General features: G+C 52.5%; 2 protein-coding genes across 2 annotated transcripts; both read right to left on the minus strand.

The window, feature by feature from the left end:
• Positions 1-5,950: 5,950 nt before the first annotated feature.
• On the minus strand, positions 5,951-9,807 carry PRSS21 (serine protease 21). The gene is made up of 6 exons (XM_039885575.1): positions 9,741-9,807; positions 9,613-9,642; positions 9,123-9,288; positions 8,080-8,363; positions 6,494-6,648; positions 5,951-6,190 (listed from the first exon to the last, which is right to left on the minus strand). The coding sequence occupies exons 1-6, from the start codon at positions 9,805-9,807 to the stop codon at positions 5,951-5,953; spliced, it is 942 nt and encodes a 313-aa protein (XP_039741509.1).
• A 1,602-nt stretch (positions 9,808-11,409) lies between these two features.
• On the minus strand, positions 11,410-15,632 carry LOC120620546 (serine protease 33-like). Its single transcript, XM_039885607.1, has 5 exons — positions 15,252-15,632; positions 14,579-14,741; positions 13,801-14,078; positions 12,817-12,983; positions 11,410-12,086 (listed from the first exon to the last, which is right to left on the minus strand). Exons 1-5 carry the CDS (start codon positions 15,370-15,372, stop codon positions 11,799-11,801), a joined length of 1,017 nt encoding a protein of 338 aa, XP_039741541.1. The 5' UTR covers positions 15,373-15,632; the 3' UTR covers positions 11,410-11,798.
• Between the last annotated feature and the right edge of the window lie 696 nt (positions 15,633-16,328).

Here is a 16,328-nt window from a genome sequence, read left to right on the forward strand (position 1 = left end):
GGCCTGGCTGAGATTCCTGGGACAAAGTGGGGGAGGTGACTCCTCCATGTGGACTCATCTGATTCCGGGGGCCCCAGAAATCAGAGGGAAGAGCCTGCTGCATGGGGGAAGGGGAATGTTTGTGGACTTTGCTTGCTTTTGTGGCTTGTCCTTGAGTGTCTGCTGCCAGGCAGGAGGCCCAACCTAAGGGGAGCAATTTGTCTTTGCATTTCTGAAACTCAAGGCTCTCCCACTCATTTACTCACTCACTCATTCTTTATTGGATAGCATGCTCTAAGCTATGCATTTATCTCTACTTTTCCCCAGAGAAACTCAATATTTTTCTTGGAAAACCAGGACACCCAACCACACATTTTGTCTAACCTTTTATGTAATTCAAATTGCATTAGGGCAAGAGTTGAAAATATGTCACCTTGAGGGAGGTGGGAGATCCAGGTTCCAATTCCCCCAAGGCTGCCCTGGCAAGTATATTCGTTAGCTGGTATATTAGCTTGGGCTGTTGTAACAAATAGAATAGACTGGAGGGCTTAACCAAGAGACTATATCCAAAGTTCCCCAGAAGCCTTATCCCTAGCCTTGCTGAGGCCCCTGTCACCATTAACTCAGCCCCATCTGCCTCTCTCCTTTGAGAGACTCCGCCACATCTCTGAGGCCCAGCATTCTTTGGGAATTATTGTTTTTGTAAATATCTCACTGTTGTTTTCTAGAGTTTAGAGGTGTCCTGGAGAAGCAGGCATATGGGTCCAGACCTCCATCCTGACCCACACTCTAGCCATCCTTCCATCTACCTGTCCTTGAACCTGCCCTTCCAAATGGATTTTTGGAACAATGTTCAAATGAAACTATGGTTATTTCCAGGTGATGGGATTTAGGACATTTTTCTACTTTTTTCTTCGTTTCTTTTTTGTATCATTTCAATTTTTTACAAGACTATCAATTTTACAAAAACGAAGTGATCACTCCTTTAAAAACTGAGATGCATTTTTTAACTTACAAGTTCACAAAGGTAATAGAAGTGGAAGCCCTCAGTGTCAGGAACACTTTGGGAAATGGGCCCTCTTCCTTTGCTGAGGGAGTGTACTTGGCATCATGGTTTAAAACCCTTAAGAACATGAAGCCCATTTAACTAAAGCATCTCAGTCATAGATAAGTTATTCTAAGGAATGGTTGAGAAGGTGAGACTTATAAATAAAGATTTACACAAAGCTATTGTTTTTAATGATATTTGCCAGCAATTCAAATGTCCAAATCCAGGAGGAGAGTTAAAAGTTTGGTTCTGGTGATTTTCAAAATTTTTCTCTTACGCTCCTTTCTAACGAGGATGCATTAATTTTATAATCATTGTAAAGCTGTTTTTACTTTGCAGTGAAGTCTGTTTCAGAAATGACAGAACCATTTCTCCAGCTATCTTAAACAAGTCTCCAGGGCAGTGGCACGATCAGACTGAGAAAGATGGGGAGTGTGCAAATTCTTCAAGTCATGATCCACTGCTCATATTAAAAGGAAAACAAGCCTCGTTGGTAGGCAGATGATCTGGATACATAGCTTTGCACCTGGCCACAAACCCAGAAGGAGAGAATCCTCCTGGAGGTAGAGAGAAAGGATAGAAGAACTCTGGATAGAGTCTGCTCAGCCTGGTGACTGAGAATGGAGTCGATAGGAAAAGAGAGGAAGGGGGCCGGGGTGGTCGCGACATCGACTGGAAATAAGCATTGTTTCAGTCACCTTAAGTTACTTGCATTTTCACATTCTTGCTTTATTTAAGTAAATATCCAATCCTCATTGGAAGTTTCCAGGGTAATCCTGGACTTTGTGCCATCTCCTAACCTGGACCACTTGGGAGGCACGGTCTCAGCTCACCAGCGCCCACTTGTGTTGGATGGGGAACGCGGCAGGGACAGGAGCTGAAAGGAATGCGACTTTACTAAAGAAGAATTCACCTGAGAAGATGGAGGATGTATGGAGGTCTCAGCTTGGCACTAGAGACCATGGGGCAGCATCTCACAAGTCCCTTATGAAATTCTCCCCAAATCAGAGTTCCATTGTTAAGTAAGTTTGAGGAATGTTGCCCAGTATATTTCCTTTTACAGATTCCTGATGCATTTTAGCATATCAAAGTCATTAAAAAGTCCTGCAACAAATAAATCAATTTAACTTTCCTAAAAGTCTGTGAGCATAGAATCCCTTTACAAATAAAGTCCACCAACATCTCTTGGAAATAACGTTTCATTGAAACAACTGCCGAAGAGGAGCCATAGGTAAGGAGGAAGGCTGGGCCATCCCAGGACCAGTCTGGTCATCTTGACTCAGTTCTCACGCTGGGGCCTCAGGAGTTTGAGGCTTTCCTCTTCTCAAAGTCCTGCCAGTTAGTCTCGGATGACGATGATAATAATGATGGTAGCAGCTAGCATATGTGTAGTGCTTACTCTATGCCAGGTATGCTTCTAAGCACTTGATGTATTAACTAATTTCATTCTCGCAACAGTCTATAGGGTAGGTACAATATTTTAGATGTGAAAAATGGAGTTACGCTCTCATTTGTTGCTGGTGGGACCACAAAAAGATATAGTTTGAGACACATATAAATCCAAATAATGCCCACAGGGCCACCCACAGGGTCTTTTGATGGCGTAAGAGGGGCTGTTTCTTCAGATAAGAGAAGGTGTCCCTACAGGATAAAAGGATAACTCACCTGTCTCTAAGGGCCTCCAGAGGCAGACAATGAGGGGGATCAGATGTGAAGGTAGGAGGGACAGGGTGGGGTAGGGACAGCAGGATTGCTGGCTGCAGCCTCCTTCTCCTTCAGTGGAGCACAGCCTCAGGGTCCAGGGGATCCCGCCTGCAGCAGGAGGCAGCTGAGCCAAGGGCAAAGCTGTTCTCATTCTCTTTGTACCAGGTGGTGACTTATTTTTTTGGCTCTGTCCCCAGGTGCCCCTCAGTGTTAATTTGGGATTTCTTCCCAGGGCCAGAGGGAGCACTGTCCCAAACTGTAGAGCAGACTGAGAGAGGCTGTTCCCCCAGGTGTATAGGAGACCCCACACACACACTAGGAGGGTTAGGAGAGATGAGGCCTTCAGAAGCTATACAGATTTTGTCCAGGAGGCAGCCCAGGAAACCCTGTGGGGAGAGAACCAGTCTCTACTCTGCTCAGCAGAGGGGCCGGAGGGCTCACCCACCCAGGGCATCTCCCCTCTTCTGGTTGGGCCCAGCCCTGGGGCCAGTGTGCCCCAGGCACCCAGAAAAAAGGGCAAGATATAAATATTTCTTGGTCTTGTTCATTTATTTGTTGACTGGATGTTGTCCCAATGAGGAGGTGGTGTTCTTGAGGGCAGGCCCAGGTCTGTCTGGGTTACTCATGAATCACCAGTTCCAGGAAGAGATTGCACCTCCCCACCCCACCCTACCCCCACCCCCACAGTAGAGCCTGTGTTGGGCCTAGAGCTCCGAAGTTTGGGTCCTGTGTCCTCTCAGGGCCTGGGTGGGCCTTCAGCTGTCCTCTTCTCCTGTGCCCACTCCCCTACCATGTCTTGGATGTTGTTACCTAATGCAGCCACCAGGCTGGGCCTGTCTTCCTGGTGTTGACTCAGGTGCTCCTGCGCCGAGCCCCTGCTGGCTCCGCAGGCTTCCAGCCAGGGGCCAGGTCCCAGCGCCAGTCTCTAGGAAGGGACCAGCGCAGGGCTCTCATCCCCTCCTGGACACTCAATGTTCCCGAAGGCTGGGCCCGAGCAAATGGAGCTGGTGATATGACTGGACCCTGCTGCCCATCTCCCAGAACCACCCTCCTCCCTCCTGCTTCTCATCTTGGGGACTGATTCAGGCCCCATGGGGAGCTTCCCTGTTTCCCCAGGACATTGAGAATCTCTAACACAGGCCTCCCCAGCCAGCTGGGGTGAGTATGGTCACCCGGGACATCTGCCCTAGTCAGATTTCTATTCTGACACGCCAGGGAGATGTACAGTCAGGTGGATGCCACTAGGGGGCTCCCTCTCCCCACCTTCTCCTGTCCTTAGTTGCCCTCTGAACCTCAATCCCTCTCCTACTTCTGCCTCATCTTAGGTCCCTGGTGCCTGGCAGATCTGATGGGATGGACCTCGCTCTCCAGGTCAGGGCTGGTGACCCTGGCTATTTCATGGCTAGAGGCTGTTTCATTTTGGTTCTCGAGGTTGTTGCATAGTCCTGACTCCTTCACCCCCAGTGTTTTGGGTTTTTCTTTTTTTTAGATGACTGCTACATATTTCTACCATTCTGAAATTTCTTATTTATTCTATTTCTTACTTCCATTCCATTTCACAGCCTGAAGCCTGCTGACTTCCTGTTCTGGTTGCTTTCTGGTCCTGGCACGCTGTCACCTTTGAATTTCTTTTCAGGTCCCACTAGATAGATTCCACTGTTTTTATATTATACATCTTCCTTTTCTGAGTTTTCACCCTGGACTTGCAGGAATGTAGGGTCACGTAACACATTATTTTCCTAATGCTGCTATAACAAATTATCACACACTTAATGGTCTAAAACAACATAAGTTTATTGCCTTACAGTTTGTAGGCCTGAATTCTGACAAGTATCTCAATTGAACTAAAATCAAGGTGTCAGCAGGGCTAAATTCCTTTCTGGAGGCTCTAGAGCAGCGGTCCCCAACCTTTTTGGCACTAGGGACTGGTTTTCCTAAGAGAATATAATGCCTAATGATCTGAGGTGGAGCTGAGGTGGTGATGCTAGCGCTGGGGAGTGGCTGCAAATACAGATGAAGCTTTGCTCACTCACACGCTGCTCACCTCCTGCTGTGCAGCCCGGTTCCTGATAGACCACAGACCAGTACTAATTTGCAGTCCAGGTGTTGGGGACCCTTCCTCTAGAGGAGAATCCATTACCTCACCTTTTCCAGCTTCTAGAGGTCACTCACAGTCCTTGGCTTGTGGCCTTTCCTTTGTCTTCAAAGCCAGCAACCATGGGTCATGTCCTCATATCACATCACTCTGACTTCCTCTTCTGATTCCTTCTTCTAATTTTAAGGACTCTTGTGATTACACTGTGCCCACCTGGATAATCCAGGAAAATCCCCCCATCTCATGTCTATAAGTTAATCACATCTGCAGAATCTTGTAGGGGTCAGGAGAGACATGCCCACACCCAGCTTCCTTATCTTCCAGGGGCGTGATGCAGATGGCCTCAACTCCGAGGGGCTCTGTTGGGTTCAGGCTGACTGCAGGAGTGGGGCGGTCTACAGCAGGGGGAGGACCAGCAGCAGCCGCCAGGGGTCTGGCCTGTGAATGTGTCTGTGGGTCACCAGCAACCAGATTCAGTTGAAGTGCCGACTGACGTTGATGTGGACACCGGGCCGGTGGTTTCTCAGGAAGCCCCAGGAGGATTGTGCCTCAGTCGCCCACAACAGTAACCTCCTCGTTCAGGCAAATATCATCAGATTCTTCCTTCCCTGCCTCAGTTTCCTCAGTCCTCGTCGGGGCTTCTTGGTATCACCTCCCAAATAAAATACTCACACCCCAGTCCTGGTCCCAGGTTGGTCTTTGGAGGACCAGAGTAAGACCAGGAGCACCTGTGTGATGGGGACACTGTCATGAGAACTGGGTGTTCAGGGATTTTTCCCCCACAGTATCCCCATTCCAGTCTTCCTAGCCTCCAGGTACCCTGATGCTACTAATGTCCTTCCATAAATTATCTTCTGATTGAACTAACCTGAGAGGGTTCTGCTGTTTGCAACCTAAACCTGTATAGTGCAGATGGGTGGAGAAAGATTTAAGAGTTAAGGAGTGGTCTTGGGGTGGATGGGACATGGGTGATCATGAGGGTGTTCAGGAAGTCACCTGAGTCCACAGAATGCTCTGCAAGGCATCAGCTCAAGCATGCAAATGTGTTTTTATTAGAAATGGGACAGAAGAGGACCTGGGCCTGACACAATAGATGGCCCTGACTCTCAGGGCCTCTGTTGAGCTCAGGGTGACAGCAGGAATGGGGCAGTCCAGAGCAGGGGGAGGGGCAGCAGCAGAAGCCAGGAGTCTGGCCTGTGAATGTCGCTGTGAGCCATCAGCATCCGGATCCATTTGAAGTGCCTACTGACGTTGGTGTAGACACCAGGCCGGTTGGGCCTTCCACAGCCTATTCCCCAGCTCACGACTCCAACCTGATACCACCGCCCTTTCTTTTCGCAGGCCAAGGGTCCACCTGAGTCACCCTGGGGAGCAGCATGGGTGAGCTCGGCCTGGGATGGGGCAGGAGGGGTTTGCAGGAAGGCTGGGAGAGCAGAAGGGGCTATGAAGCTAGGCAAACCGGTTGCAAATCCTACTTCTCCCCCTAGCAGCAATCAAGCCTCAGTTTCTGCATCTGCGAAGGGGGACAATAGTCTCTACCATCCGATCCCAGATTACCACGAGGACCAAATAAGGCACAGGGATACAGGTGGCTCTCAGGCCTTGGGATGGGGTGATGGGAGGCTAGGACCCATAAGGTCCTAGTTGGGGTCAGGAGGGACACTCACGAAGCAGGCATCTTTGCCACCTTGTGCATTGCCAGCACAAACCATGTCTCCCCAGATGTCATGGCGGAAAGAAGGCTGTGAGTAGAGGTAGTTACAGATGGTGGTGTTTATCATGCCGACCTGCACTTCCTGGAGGATGTAGGGAGACGGCAGTTCTGCATGGGAGTTGAGGGGACAGAGAAAAATGGCATCCTGAGCCTCTCCTCTGCCATCTCGTTGGGAGGTCCCCTGGACACCCACAGTGCCTTGATAAGTTTTCTGCTCTAGCCTAGCACCCAGCACATCATGGGTGATGAGCAATATCACAGAAGGACCCAATGGCTGGACTGGTTATTACAACTCCTCCCTGAGACTTGGTTTCCCTTAGTTCCCCATGCAGATGACAGCCTCTGCCCGAGCCAGGGGAGCGGGGAGACCTTAGCCCGCATGGGGGAGGGGTTAATGCAGCTGAGATGTTATAGGATTAATACAATCCAGCTATAGCACCCATGTGCCTGAGCGGGTGGGACAGCCCATGGGGCTTGCTCTCCTCATGTATTTGGGCAATCCCAGGACCTGAGCCAAGAGATTTCCTACATGCTCTTGGGCTCCTGCAGCACCCCCCAAATGCAGCACAATCATAACCCACTTTCAAGTAAGGAAAGGTACCAGAGGACGGTCCTCCCCCAGCAAAGCATCTGGGGAAATGAACCCAGGTTTGTCCAATTCCTAAGTCCAGGCTCAGATCACCACCTTATCCTGCAGAAGTTAGTGACCATATTAACACTAAAAGCTGACATGTTAGTAGAGCCTCCTGTTTGCCAGGCACTCTGCTAAGACCTATGCATGAATGCTTTTAAAACCTCAGGGATTTTAAACCCTACGAGGTGGGAACTGTTATTATCACAGTGTACAGGTAAGGAAGTTGAGGCACAGTTAGATGAAGTGTTTGCCCAAGTCTGCTAGCTAGCACATGGCAGAGCTAAAGTTTACATCAGGAAGGGTATTCCAGAGGTCACCTACCACCTGTGAGAATGACTGTGGAGCCTGGCTGGATGTGACCACTTGTCAGTCTTGGGCCAAAAAGGGAAGGAACAGAGTCTGCCTGGCTGGGCCCCCTGGCTCACACTCGTGCAGCCCTTTGGGCCCAGGGAGGTCTACAGCAGAGGCACTTTATCCAGCCCCTTCTAGGGAAAAGGAAAGGACCCCAGCGTGGATAGATAAAGAAGGTATGGAGGAGCCAGATGAGGAGGCTATGCAGCTGGGGGTGGGGTGACCACCATGCTGAAGCCTTTCTGACATGGCCACCCCCACCCCTCTAATACCCCTTCAGGCTGGGAGTGCAACCTGGGCCAAGTGGCCTCTCTTTCACCTCTGGCTTCTGGATCTCTGTCTTTGAGGAGGGGGACTGAGTGTGGGTTTGGAAAGTTCTGACCTTTCTGAACAGGAAAGAAAAGAAAAGCAGGTGGGGAAAGAATGCTGAGCAGGCCAAAGTAGGGGCCCAGCTATACACAGCCCAGGGTGGGGGCTGGTGCAGCTGGAACAGGGGGTGGAGGATCATGCCCCTGTTTCCCAGCCCCAGACCTGCCACTTGTCCCCAGCCTCACCCTGATTTTCTTCAATGTCCCCCCAGCCGGTCACCCAGCAGTCAGTCCGGTTCTGGAAGTCGTCAGAAGAGTCCAGAACACAGATGGGCTTGATGTACTTATTGTAGGTGACAGAGGAGGACAGCTTCAGCAGGGCGATGTCATAGGCTGAAGCCCCAAGATACATGGGGCTCAGAATGATCTCCTCCACCTGGTAACGGTTGTAATAGGCGTCCAGGTTCCAGATAGATGGCTTGGCAGTCAGCTCACCAAACTGGACTGTCCACTCATAGGGGTTATTGTTCCTGGCAGGGAGGAGAGAGCAGTCAGGGGTCCTTAGTGGAGGGTGGGCCACGTGAGCACACCTGTGGCCCACTCCCTGAGTGGAGACTGCCCAGGATGCTACTAGGGCTCATCCTGGACACCATAAGCTTTGATCTTCTTACAGGACAAAGCATCGGGTGTAGAAATGGTGAGAGCCCAGAGAGGCTGAAGCAAAAGCCCCAGAACCTGGAGATGGGGATGGGGATGGGACAGGAGGGTGCCCCCCCGCCCCATGGTCTGATCTGGCTCAACCTGCCTGTCACATCCTAAAAAAAAACCCCAAAACAAAAAACGAATGAGCATCTAGATGCACAGGCGCCAAAAAGAGACACTCAGCAGGGTGCAGTCAAAACAGTTTCAGGGGCCACTGGCTCCACAGGCCAGGCTCTGTGCCCAGCGCTCACTCACCTCAGCTCATTCCCCACACCTGTGGTCCACCTCCCCTGCGAGGTGGGATGAGGAAGGCTGGTGGCGCCATTCAGGGAGAAGAGAACAGAAAAGAGAAAAAGAAAAGAACGAGACACAAATGTGCACGGGAATGTTCTGGAAGACCTTTCTGGAAAACACTGAACAGGGTTCCCTGCAGGGGCACCATCAGGAACTCGCACGGGTGTGACCAGCTGCAGCAGGAGTCTTGAGGCTCAGGAGAACAGGAGGGTCACAACCGTGTACGACGCGCGCGCGTGGTGCAGACCCAGGGAACCGGGCAGCGCGCCGCTGCCTCCAGCTCCCAGACTCACTTTTCAAAGCAGTGCGCAGCCGAGAGCACCCAGCGACGGTTGAGCAGGCTCCCTCCGCAGATGTGGGAACCCCATAGGCGCAGGCTGCCCTGCCACGGCCAGCGCCCGAGCTCCGCATTCTTTCCACCCACCACACGCGTCGGGACAGCCCGTTGGCCACATGGCCCTGGGATAGACAGAGGAGACACACAGGTGAGATCCAAGAGACAGGCCCACCTGCCCGCCCTGGCCCACCCGGGTGCGAGAAGAGAAGTGGCTCCCTGGGAAACTGCGCGCATCCTGGGGTCATGCAACCGAGGGAGAAGGGAATGCTGGGGACCCTCCCCACGTGGTCCACAGACTCCCGTCCCTCCCCCCTGGGGCCCATCAGTTACATGTGAGCAATGATGAGTTCTGGAAACCTGGGGTGAAAGAGATGAAAAGATGAGGCACCCTGTGCACTCCGGCCCAGGTGCCCTGCATAGAAAAGCGCGCGTCCTGGACACCTTACCTGGAAACAGCAGGTCCTCATCCGGCAAGCCTGGGGGGAGGTGAGAAGGTGAGCTCCCTTCGGTCTCCATGCGCCCCATCCTACCCCCATCACCCCGAGGTCGGCCGGCAGCTCCGGCCTGAGCTCACCCTGCATCTCCAGTTCAGCTCGCACAAACAACTGCGCCAGCAGCAGCACCCCGACCCAAGGGCCCATGGCCTGCCTTCCAGACACTTGACTCCCCTTCTGCTTCCGCCTGCTCCAGGGCCTGGCTGGGGCGCCCCCTGCGGGCGGGGGAAGGGAGAGACAGGAACTCTGGCTGCCATCTTCTCCCAGCTTGACCTCTCTGAATCTAAGGGCTTTGGGAAACATCGGACCTCACAGAGCCCCAGCTTTGAGCTTCCCCTGGAGCTGGGTCCTCAACCACGTTACTTATTATGGCCCAGGAACCGGTGCACCCAGCAATCCCCTTCTCATCGGCAACCTTGGGATCCTGGCTGCCCCCTCGCTGCCCCTTTTCTACCCACTTCTCCTTCCAGGATGGACAAGGACCTGGCCCCCAGTCAGGACTCCCGTGAGAGCACACTAGCAAGTCCTTACTGAGTGCCCATTGAGCTGATCCAGGAAGGAAAAAATCTCTCACAAGTTGCTTTAGGAAATGATGGCCTTGAGTCTTGTCCCTTCCTCAGTTGGCAGCTAGACTAGTTGCCTCAGCCCCCTCTAATCACCATCCCGATGAAATCCCAAAAGTTGAAAGCATTTTTGTGAATGTTCCTATCAGGGGTCCTGGCGGGTGGGGGTGGAAAGGAAATCACCAAACGGGTAGAGACACCGCTAGGTTGTTTATCCCAGTGTCCCTGTGACTAAAGACTCTCTGAAGAAGGGTCCCGAGAGGGTTGTGCCTGCTTGGTGGCCTTCCGTGTATCTTGAACACCACTAGGGATACTGTGGAATTCACAGTGATGAGTGACCCAGCACTGACTTCTGGGGGGCCCTCTAGGCAGGGAAGCCAGTCTGGACTTGCAAGTGGAGAATCCGGAGGGTGGAGAATCCTTGGCATGCTGCCAGGGGGTGGTGGTGGGGGGTGTTGAGAGTTTTCAAGGATATTGTTCACTTGGCTCAGACATTGGTAAGAGAACCAGGCTTAGGGTGAGTGTCCTGGGACAGAGGCTGAGGCTCCCACCCAAAGAGTTTCAACCTTCCCTCCCCTCCTCCTGTTTCCTCTGTCCTGCGCAGTGGCCCATAAGGTATCCCATTCACACACCCGCCTTGCCTCTGCCTGAGGTCCCAGCCCTGTGCTCTCTCCTCCAGCTGCCAGTGGGCATATCTCCAGCCAGTTCCCAGACTCCCCTGGAGAGACGGGTTGGGAAAAGAGGGAGGGGAGTGGAGAGCGAGCTCAGTCTGGCTTGAGCCTTTGCCATTCGTGCCCAGGGTGTCGTGGATTCTCTCCCAGCCTCATCCATGACCCCAGGACTCCCAGGTCTGTCCACGACCCTGGGATTGACCTCAGTCTTGTCATTACCCCAGGACCTCCCAGATGTTTTGCTCTGCCGCACACTGAGTTTAGGGACAGGGCTACTGGGGAGAGTGGGCTCAGGCAAACTCTGATATTGGCAGCCCTGATTTTTCTTGTCTGAAAAATGAAGATAATAATAATGTGCACCTCAAAAGGCTTCTGGGAGATTCTTTCTCATACACCCTTCCAGCCCCCAACGCATGAGAAGACACCCACAGGAGGAATAGCCCTCTGCCAGCTCACCTTTATTTCCTTTCAGACAGAGATGCCTGCAAAGGGACCAGGCCAGCACTGGGGACTGGAAACCTCAGTTCCAAGAGTCCCAGAAACCGCCAAAGGAGTCCTTGAGCCTGGGTGTATGCTGGGACTCAGCCTTTGATGGTGGGTGAGGAGCAGGGAACACTAGGCTCTGTACCTGGGGGGCGTCCACAGGCTGGCAGGGAGGGTGAGAGGGCAGCTTAAGGCCCATGGGGGACACATGAAAGGTCTGAAGAGGGAGAGATGTGGAGGTATCAGAGTGGAGGGCTTTCTGAAGGGGAGGGGCCAGAGAAGATCCCTGGAGGACAAAGGATTCGATGGATGGTAAAAGGCAGCTTTCTGGGGAGGGCTTAAGGAGGGTTGGAGAAGATGGCTTCTACATTCCTGGCAGGGAGTAGAGAGGACATGAGTTTGAAATGTGGGGGCTGAGGTCTCAGGGTTGGGCTGCACAATTAGGCAAGCCCCAGGGAGACAGGGGCGCCTCCAGTGGTCCCAGAAGCAAAAACAAGGCAGAGAAAACGATCCCAGCAAGGCTTGGAGAGAAGCTTCTGTCTTCTGGGGCGGAACTCTGGATTGTGCTGAGAATCCATGTGGTGTAGGCGCTGACGTTGGTGTAAACACCCGGCCTCATGGGCACTCCGCATTCAGACCCCCAGCTCACTACCCCTGCCTGGGTCCAGACGCCACCAATATCACAGACCAGAGGCCCTCCGGAGTCACCCTGGGGAGAAAGAAGGAGTCCAGAAGTGTAAGGCTGGAAGGCCGGCTGCCCTCCTTACACAAGGGGGAAATTGAGGTTCACAGGACCCTACCCCAGTCCCACCAACCTCCCTTCAGCACTGCTGGGCAGGTCTAGTGGACAAGGCATTGGTGGCTTAGATGTTCCTGGAAGACATCAGGGTTGGCTGGTCTGGGAATTAGGGATGAAATATCTGGTAGGTGAGACAAGCAACGTGATGGGAACACTCCATTCTCTGAATAAAACAGTTTTTCAGAGGAGGGGCTCTGAGGAGCATGTCTGTGTTACTAAGAGTGCTGTTTCCTTCATTTTTCGTGAAAAATTTGATTGAGACAAAACAACACTAAGAGGCAATGGGAGATAAAGCGTGTTTTGCTTATAAACGTGGACAAGGAAAGACAAGACCAACCCAGCTCAGAAGTGACCTGCTCAGAAGTGACCTGCTCCTTAGGAAAACTTGTCAAAGACTGAGTGTTATTTTTTGGGAAGAAAAAAGAAATTTCTGGCCACAAAGGAAAAGCTTTAGGGAGAGAGATATGTCACAGTTTGCTTAAGCACCCTTATAGGTATTCCATGTTTTGATACTATTTATATGATATTTCAAAGGGAGACAGGGTTCAGGAACATTTTTCTTCTTTTTGAATTAACTCTCGTATTTAAAAAAATATTGCACTTGTCTGCCTTGAGGCCCCCACCGGAAGTGCTTGCTCACCCCACAGGCGTCCTTCTCGCCAGTCTCGAAGCCAGCACACAGCATGTCCTCTAGGATGATGGGCTCCTGGCTGGGGACGAGGGAGTTCTCATGGTAGTAGGTGTCACAGGTCTGGGTGTCAATGAGGGGCAGCTCTAGCTCCTTCAGGGTGAAAGGTGGAGGGAGCGCTGGGGTGGAGACCAGAGAGCAGAGCTCAGAGGATGCGATGGCCTCCTGGCTCTCAGCTGGCTGTATGTTGGAATGCTGGCACAACCTTTCTGTGTGTTGCTCCTCTGCTCCCCAAGGAACAGGGGCCTGCATTTGGGCTTACGGAACCCCAATAAACACACCACGGTGGCAAAGTGAGCCTGTATTTAACACTCAAAACACCGAGAAGACAATGATGATGACAATGACAACAATGGCAATGGTGATAGTTGCTGATCGATACTGAGAACTCACTCTTGCCCGGCCCTGCTGGAAGTGCCTGAAATGCATCATGCCATGTAACCCTTACATCGACCTCATGAGGTTAGCAGTCTTGAGATCTCTACTTACCAGAGGAGGAAACCACGACCTGGCATGGCTGGTGGAGATCACCCAGCCAGGATGAGGCCAGGCAGTCAGGCTCTGACCTAGCCCTGAGTGGACAGGGGTAATGGGTGAATTCTGTAAATGCATGGATGGCACAGGCACTAATCCTTCAGAATGATCCGGGCCCAGGTTGTGCCAGCATTCCAGAGACCTCCAATCAATCCTTATTGGATGCTGAAAGGATGAATTAGAGAGCCCAAGGTGGGGTCTGGGGTGGCGGGCTGCTTCTGCATTGGCATGGCAATATTTCAGTGCCCCCCACCCCAGGGCTGTACCAGTGTGTGCAGGCTCTACATCTAGCCTGAGTAAGGATGGTGGCAAGTATCGCTGGCCCTAGGGAGGGTGTCAGGACCAACCTTCAATGAGTTGCCCCAGCCTCCCCGCCCCACCACCAGCTCTGGGCATCCTTACGTGTATTCGTGTCAATGTTCCCCCAGCCGGTGACCCAGCACCAGGTGCCGTGACCCAGCGGGTCTCCAGGTTTGGGGAGGCAGACTGGAAGGATGAGGTCGCTGAAGCTGACGGGGGAAGCCAGCTGCACTAGGGCGATGTCCCCACTGCCGTACTCCTCTGTGTAGCTTGGGTGAGTGATGAACTGGGCCACAGCCAGGAGTTCCTGGGACTCACTGGCCTTGGGATAGGAGGAGATGGTGCCCAGTAGCACAAAGTAGGAGGACAGTGGCTGATTCCTGGGGCCAGAAGTTAAGGAGGTTGTGAGACTGTGCAAGGGCTAAAGACAATTTTGATTTGAGGGTCCTAACATTATGAAGAGATCATTTTTTGCAAGTTGAGCACATGCCAGTAATGACAAGCACCCTGTTTAATCCACAAGCAGCCCTGCAAGGTGCCCAATTCTTCTATTTGGAGGAAGGTAAAGTCGCCTGTTGAGCAGTGAACTTGAGGCCTTGGGTTCTCAAGGGACATTCTGATGTGGGAGCTTTTGGTTTCTGGGAAATGAAAAATTTCTTGGGAGATGGACAATGGGAGGGCCTGTCTCCTCCCCAACTCTCTCCTGTGCCTAGCCCAGTGATTGGGGGGCATCCTGAATGGATAAATGAGACATATTCTCAACCTGTCTTTCACCCAGGTGGGCAGGAGACTCCTGTTCAAATGTGGAAAGAAGGGTATCGGGAAGAGGTGAAGGGCAGGTCCCAGCTGGCCCTGACTCACACTCGCTGAAGATCCTCACCTGTCAAAGCAGTGGGCTGCAGTCAGCACCCACTCTTCGGTGATCAGTGAGCCTCCACACACATGCTGTTCATATTCCCTCAGGCTGACCTGCCATGGCCACTCGCCCGGCTGGGCATCCTGCCCCGACACAATGCGACCTGTTGCCTGTGGGCGTCCACACACTGCAGGATGAGGCAATGGGTGGTGTTAGATGAGGTCCCCTCTGCGCTCCCCTCGCCCTGCCCCTCAGGGCTCGCGTCTTGTCCCCTGTGAGGCAGGACCCTCTCCTCATGGGAGGACTTATGACCCTGGGGGCTGGGTAGGAGAGCGGAATTCTCAAAGCAGCTGAGTTGGGGGAGGTGGGAGTTGAGGGCCTGGATTGCTGGGCCAAGCTTACTGGGGAGAGAGAAAGTTGTAGCAGTCGGGTTGGGGCTCCTGGGGAGGGTCTGAATGCAGCACAGTGTGTGCAACACAAAATGTGCCTGGCAGTGGGGTTTTGGTGGAAGCCGTGAAGGTGCTGAATCTGGGGGAGTGGGTGCCAGTCCCCAATGTCTGGGCTCTTTAGAGGACCTGCCTAAGAACAAGGCTATCAGGGGTGGGGCTGAGATTACATATCTCTCTTTATCTGCCCCTCAAAATCCAGGCTCTCTCTCTTGCAATACTTCTCTCCCCCACCCCAATATTTGTCCTACCTGAGTCCAGGTTTATCGCTATGGCGTTTGTTGAGGAGAGGTTGAATGGGAGAACCGGGGGGCTTCCACGAAGGGCTTTTGCGAGGAGAGAGAACAGGACGGCAGTTAGGGCCAGCTTCATGGTGTCTTCTGGCAGCCACTTCCGGGCTGGCTCTTGGGTTCAGAGTCCTCAGACACACTCAGGAGGGGGAAGATAATTGCAGCTCCAGCTAGTTTCTGGGCTCGCCCTGGGGTGGGGGATGACATCTCTACTCTATGTTGTCAGGCCTTGGGCCCTTACACTGCTCCTGAAAACAGGGCCCCTGGCCTCTTCCATGTCCTTGGCAAGACCCTAGGGCCTTCCCTCCTCTGCCCTGGCCCTGAAATCACAGCACCAATTTCCCCCACCACCTACGAAACACTTACTATGTGCTGGCACTCTGCCAACCATGCCAATCCCTCTTGCCTGATTTCCCAGGAGCTATTACGATACCCGTCTTACAGCAGAAGAATCAACACTCTGATGGTTGAATGACTTGCCCAAAACCCTACAGGTGGCAAAGCCAGATAAATCTACTCGGCACCCCTGGGAGAAGGTGAAGGGTAGGGGAGTGGAACTGTAGACGCTGGGGCACATCCCACTCTGCCCCTTCAGTCATTCATTTTCACCATGGGACTCTAGAGGGCCTGAGGTGGAGCCGGGATGCCTGGGCCCTGAGAGGGGACCCATTATTCAAGGAGGTGGAGCAGCTGGAGGAGAAGCGCAGTTCTCAATGTGGGAAGATGATGCCCGCTTGTTACCTGCATTGGGGTTCTTGCGTTCCCCAATATAGAAATCAAGAGGAAACCCCAGAAAAATTTCCAAATTTTATTACTCTTATACATGAGCACAAGGAAGGCAGCACAGAGGAAAGGAAGGTCCTCAGAACTGACTCAGGGGCTGGCTCTGCTTGACCGCCTTTACAAACTGCGGACAAAGCAGGCTTATGCAAAAAAGATGGGCTTTTCGAAAATGGCAGCTTTCTTTTCTATCTGTGTTGCTTGGAAACTATGTTCATGCCTGCACTGTGGGGGCAAGATGGCAGACTGTTCATTATC

This window comes from Pteropus medius, unplaced genomic scaffold (genome assembly GCF_902729225.1).
Source record: "Pteropus medius unplaced genomic scaffold, Ma_sr-lr_union100, whole genome shotgun sequence".
Lineage (NCBI taxonomy): Eukaryota > Metazoa > Chordata > Mammalia > Chiroptera > Pteropodidae > Pteropus > Pteropus medius.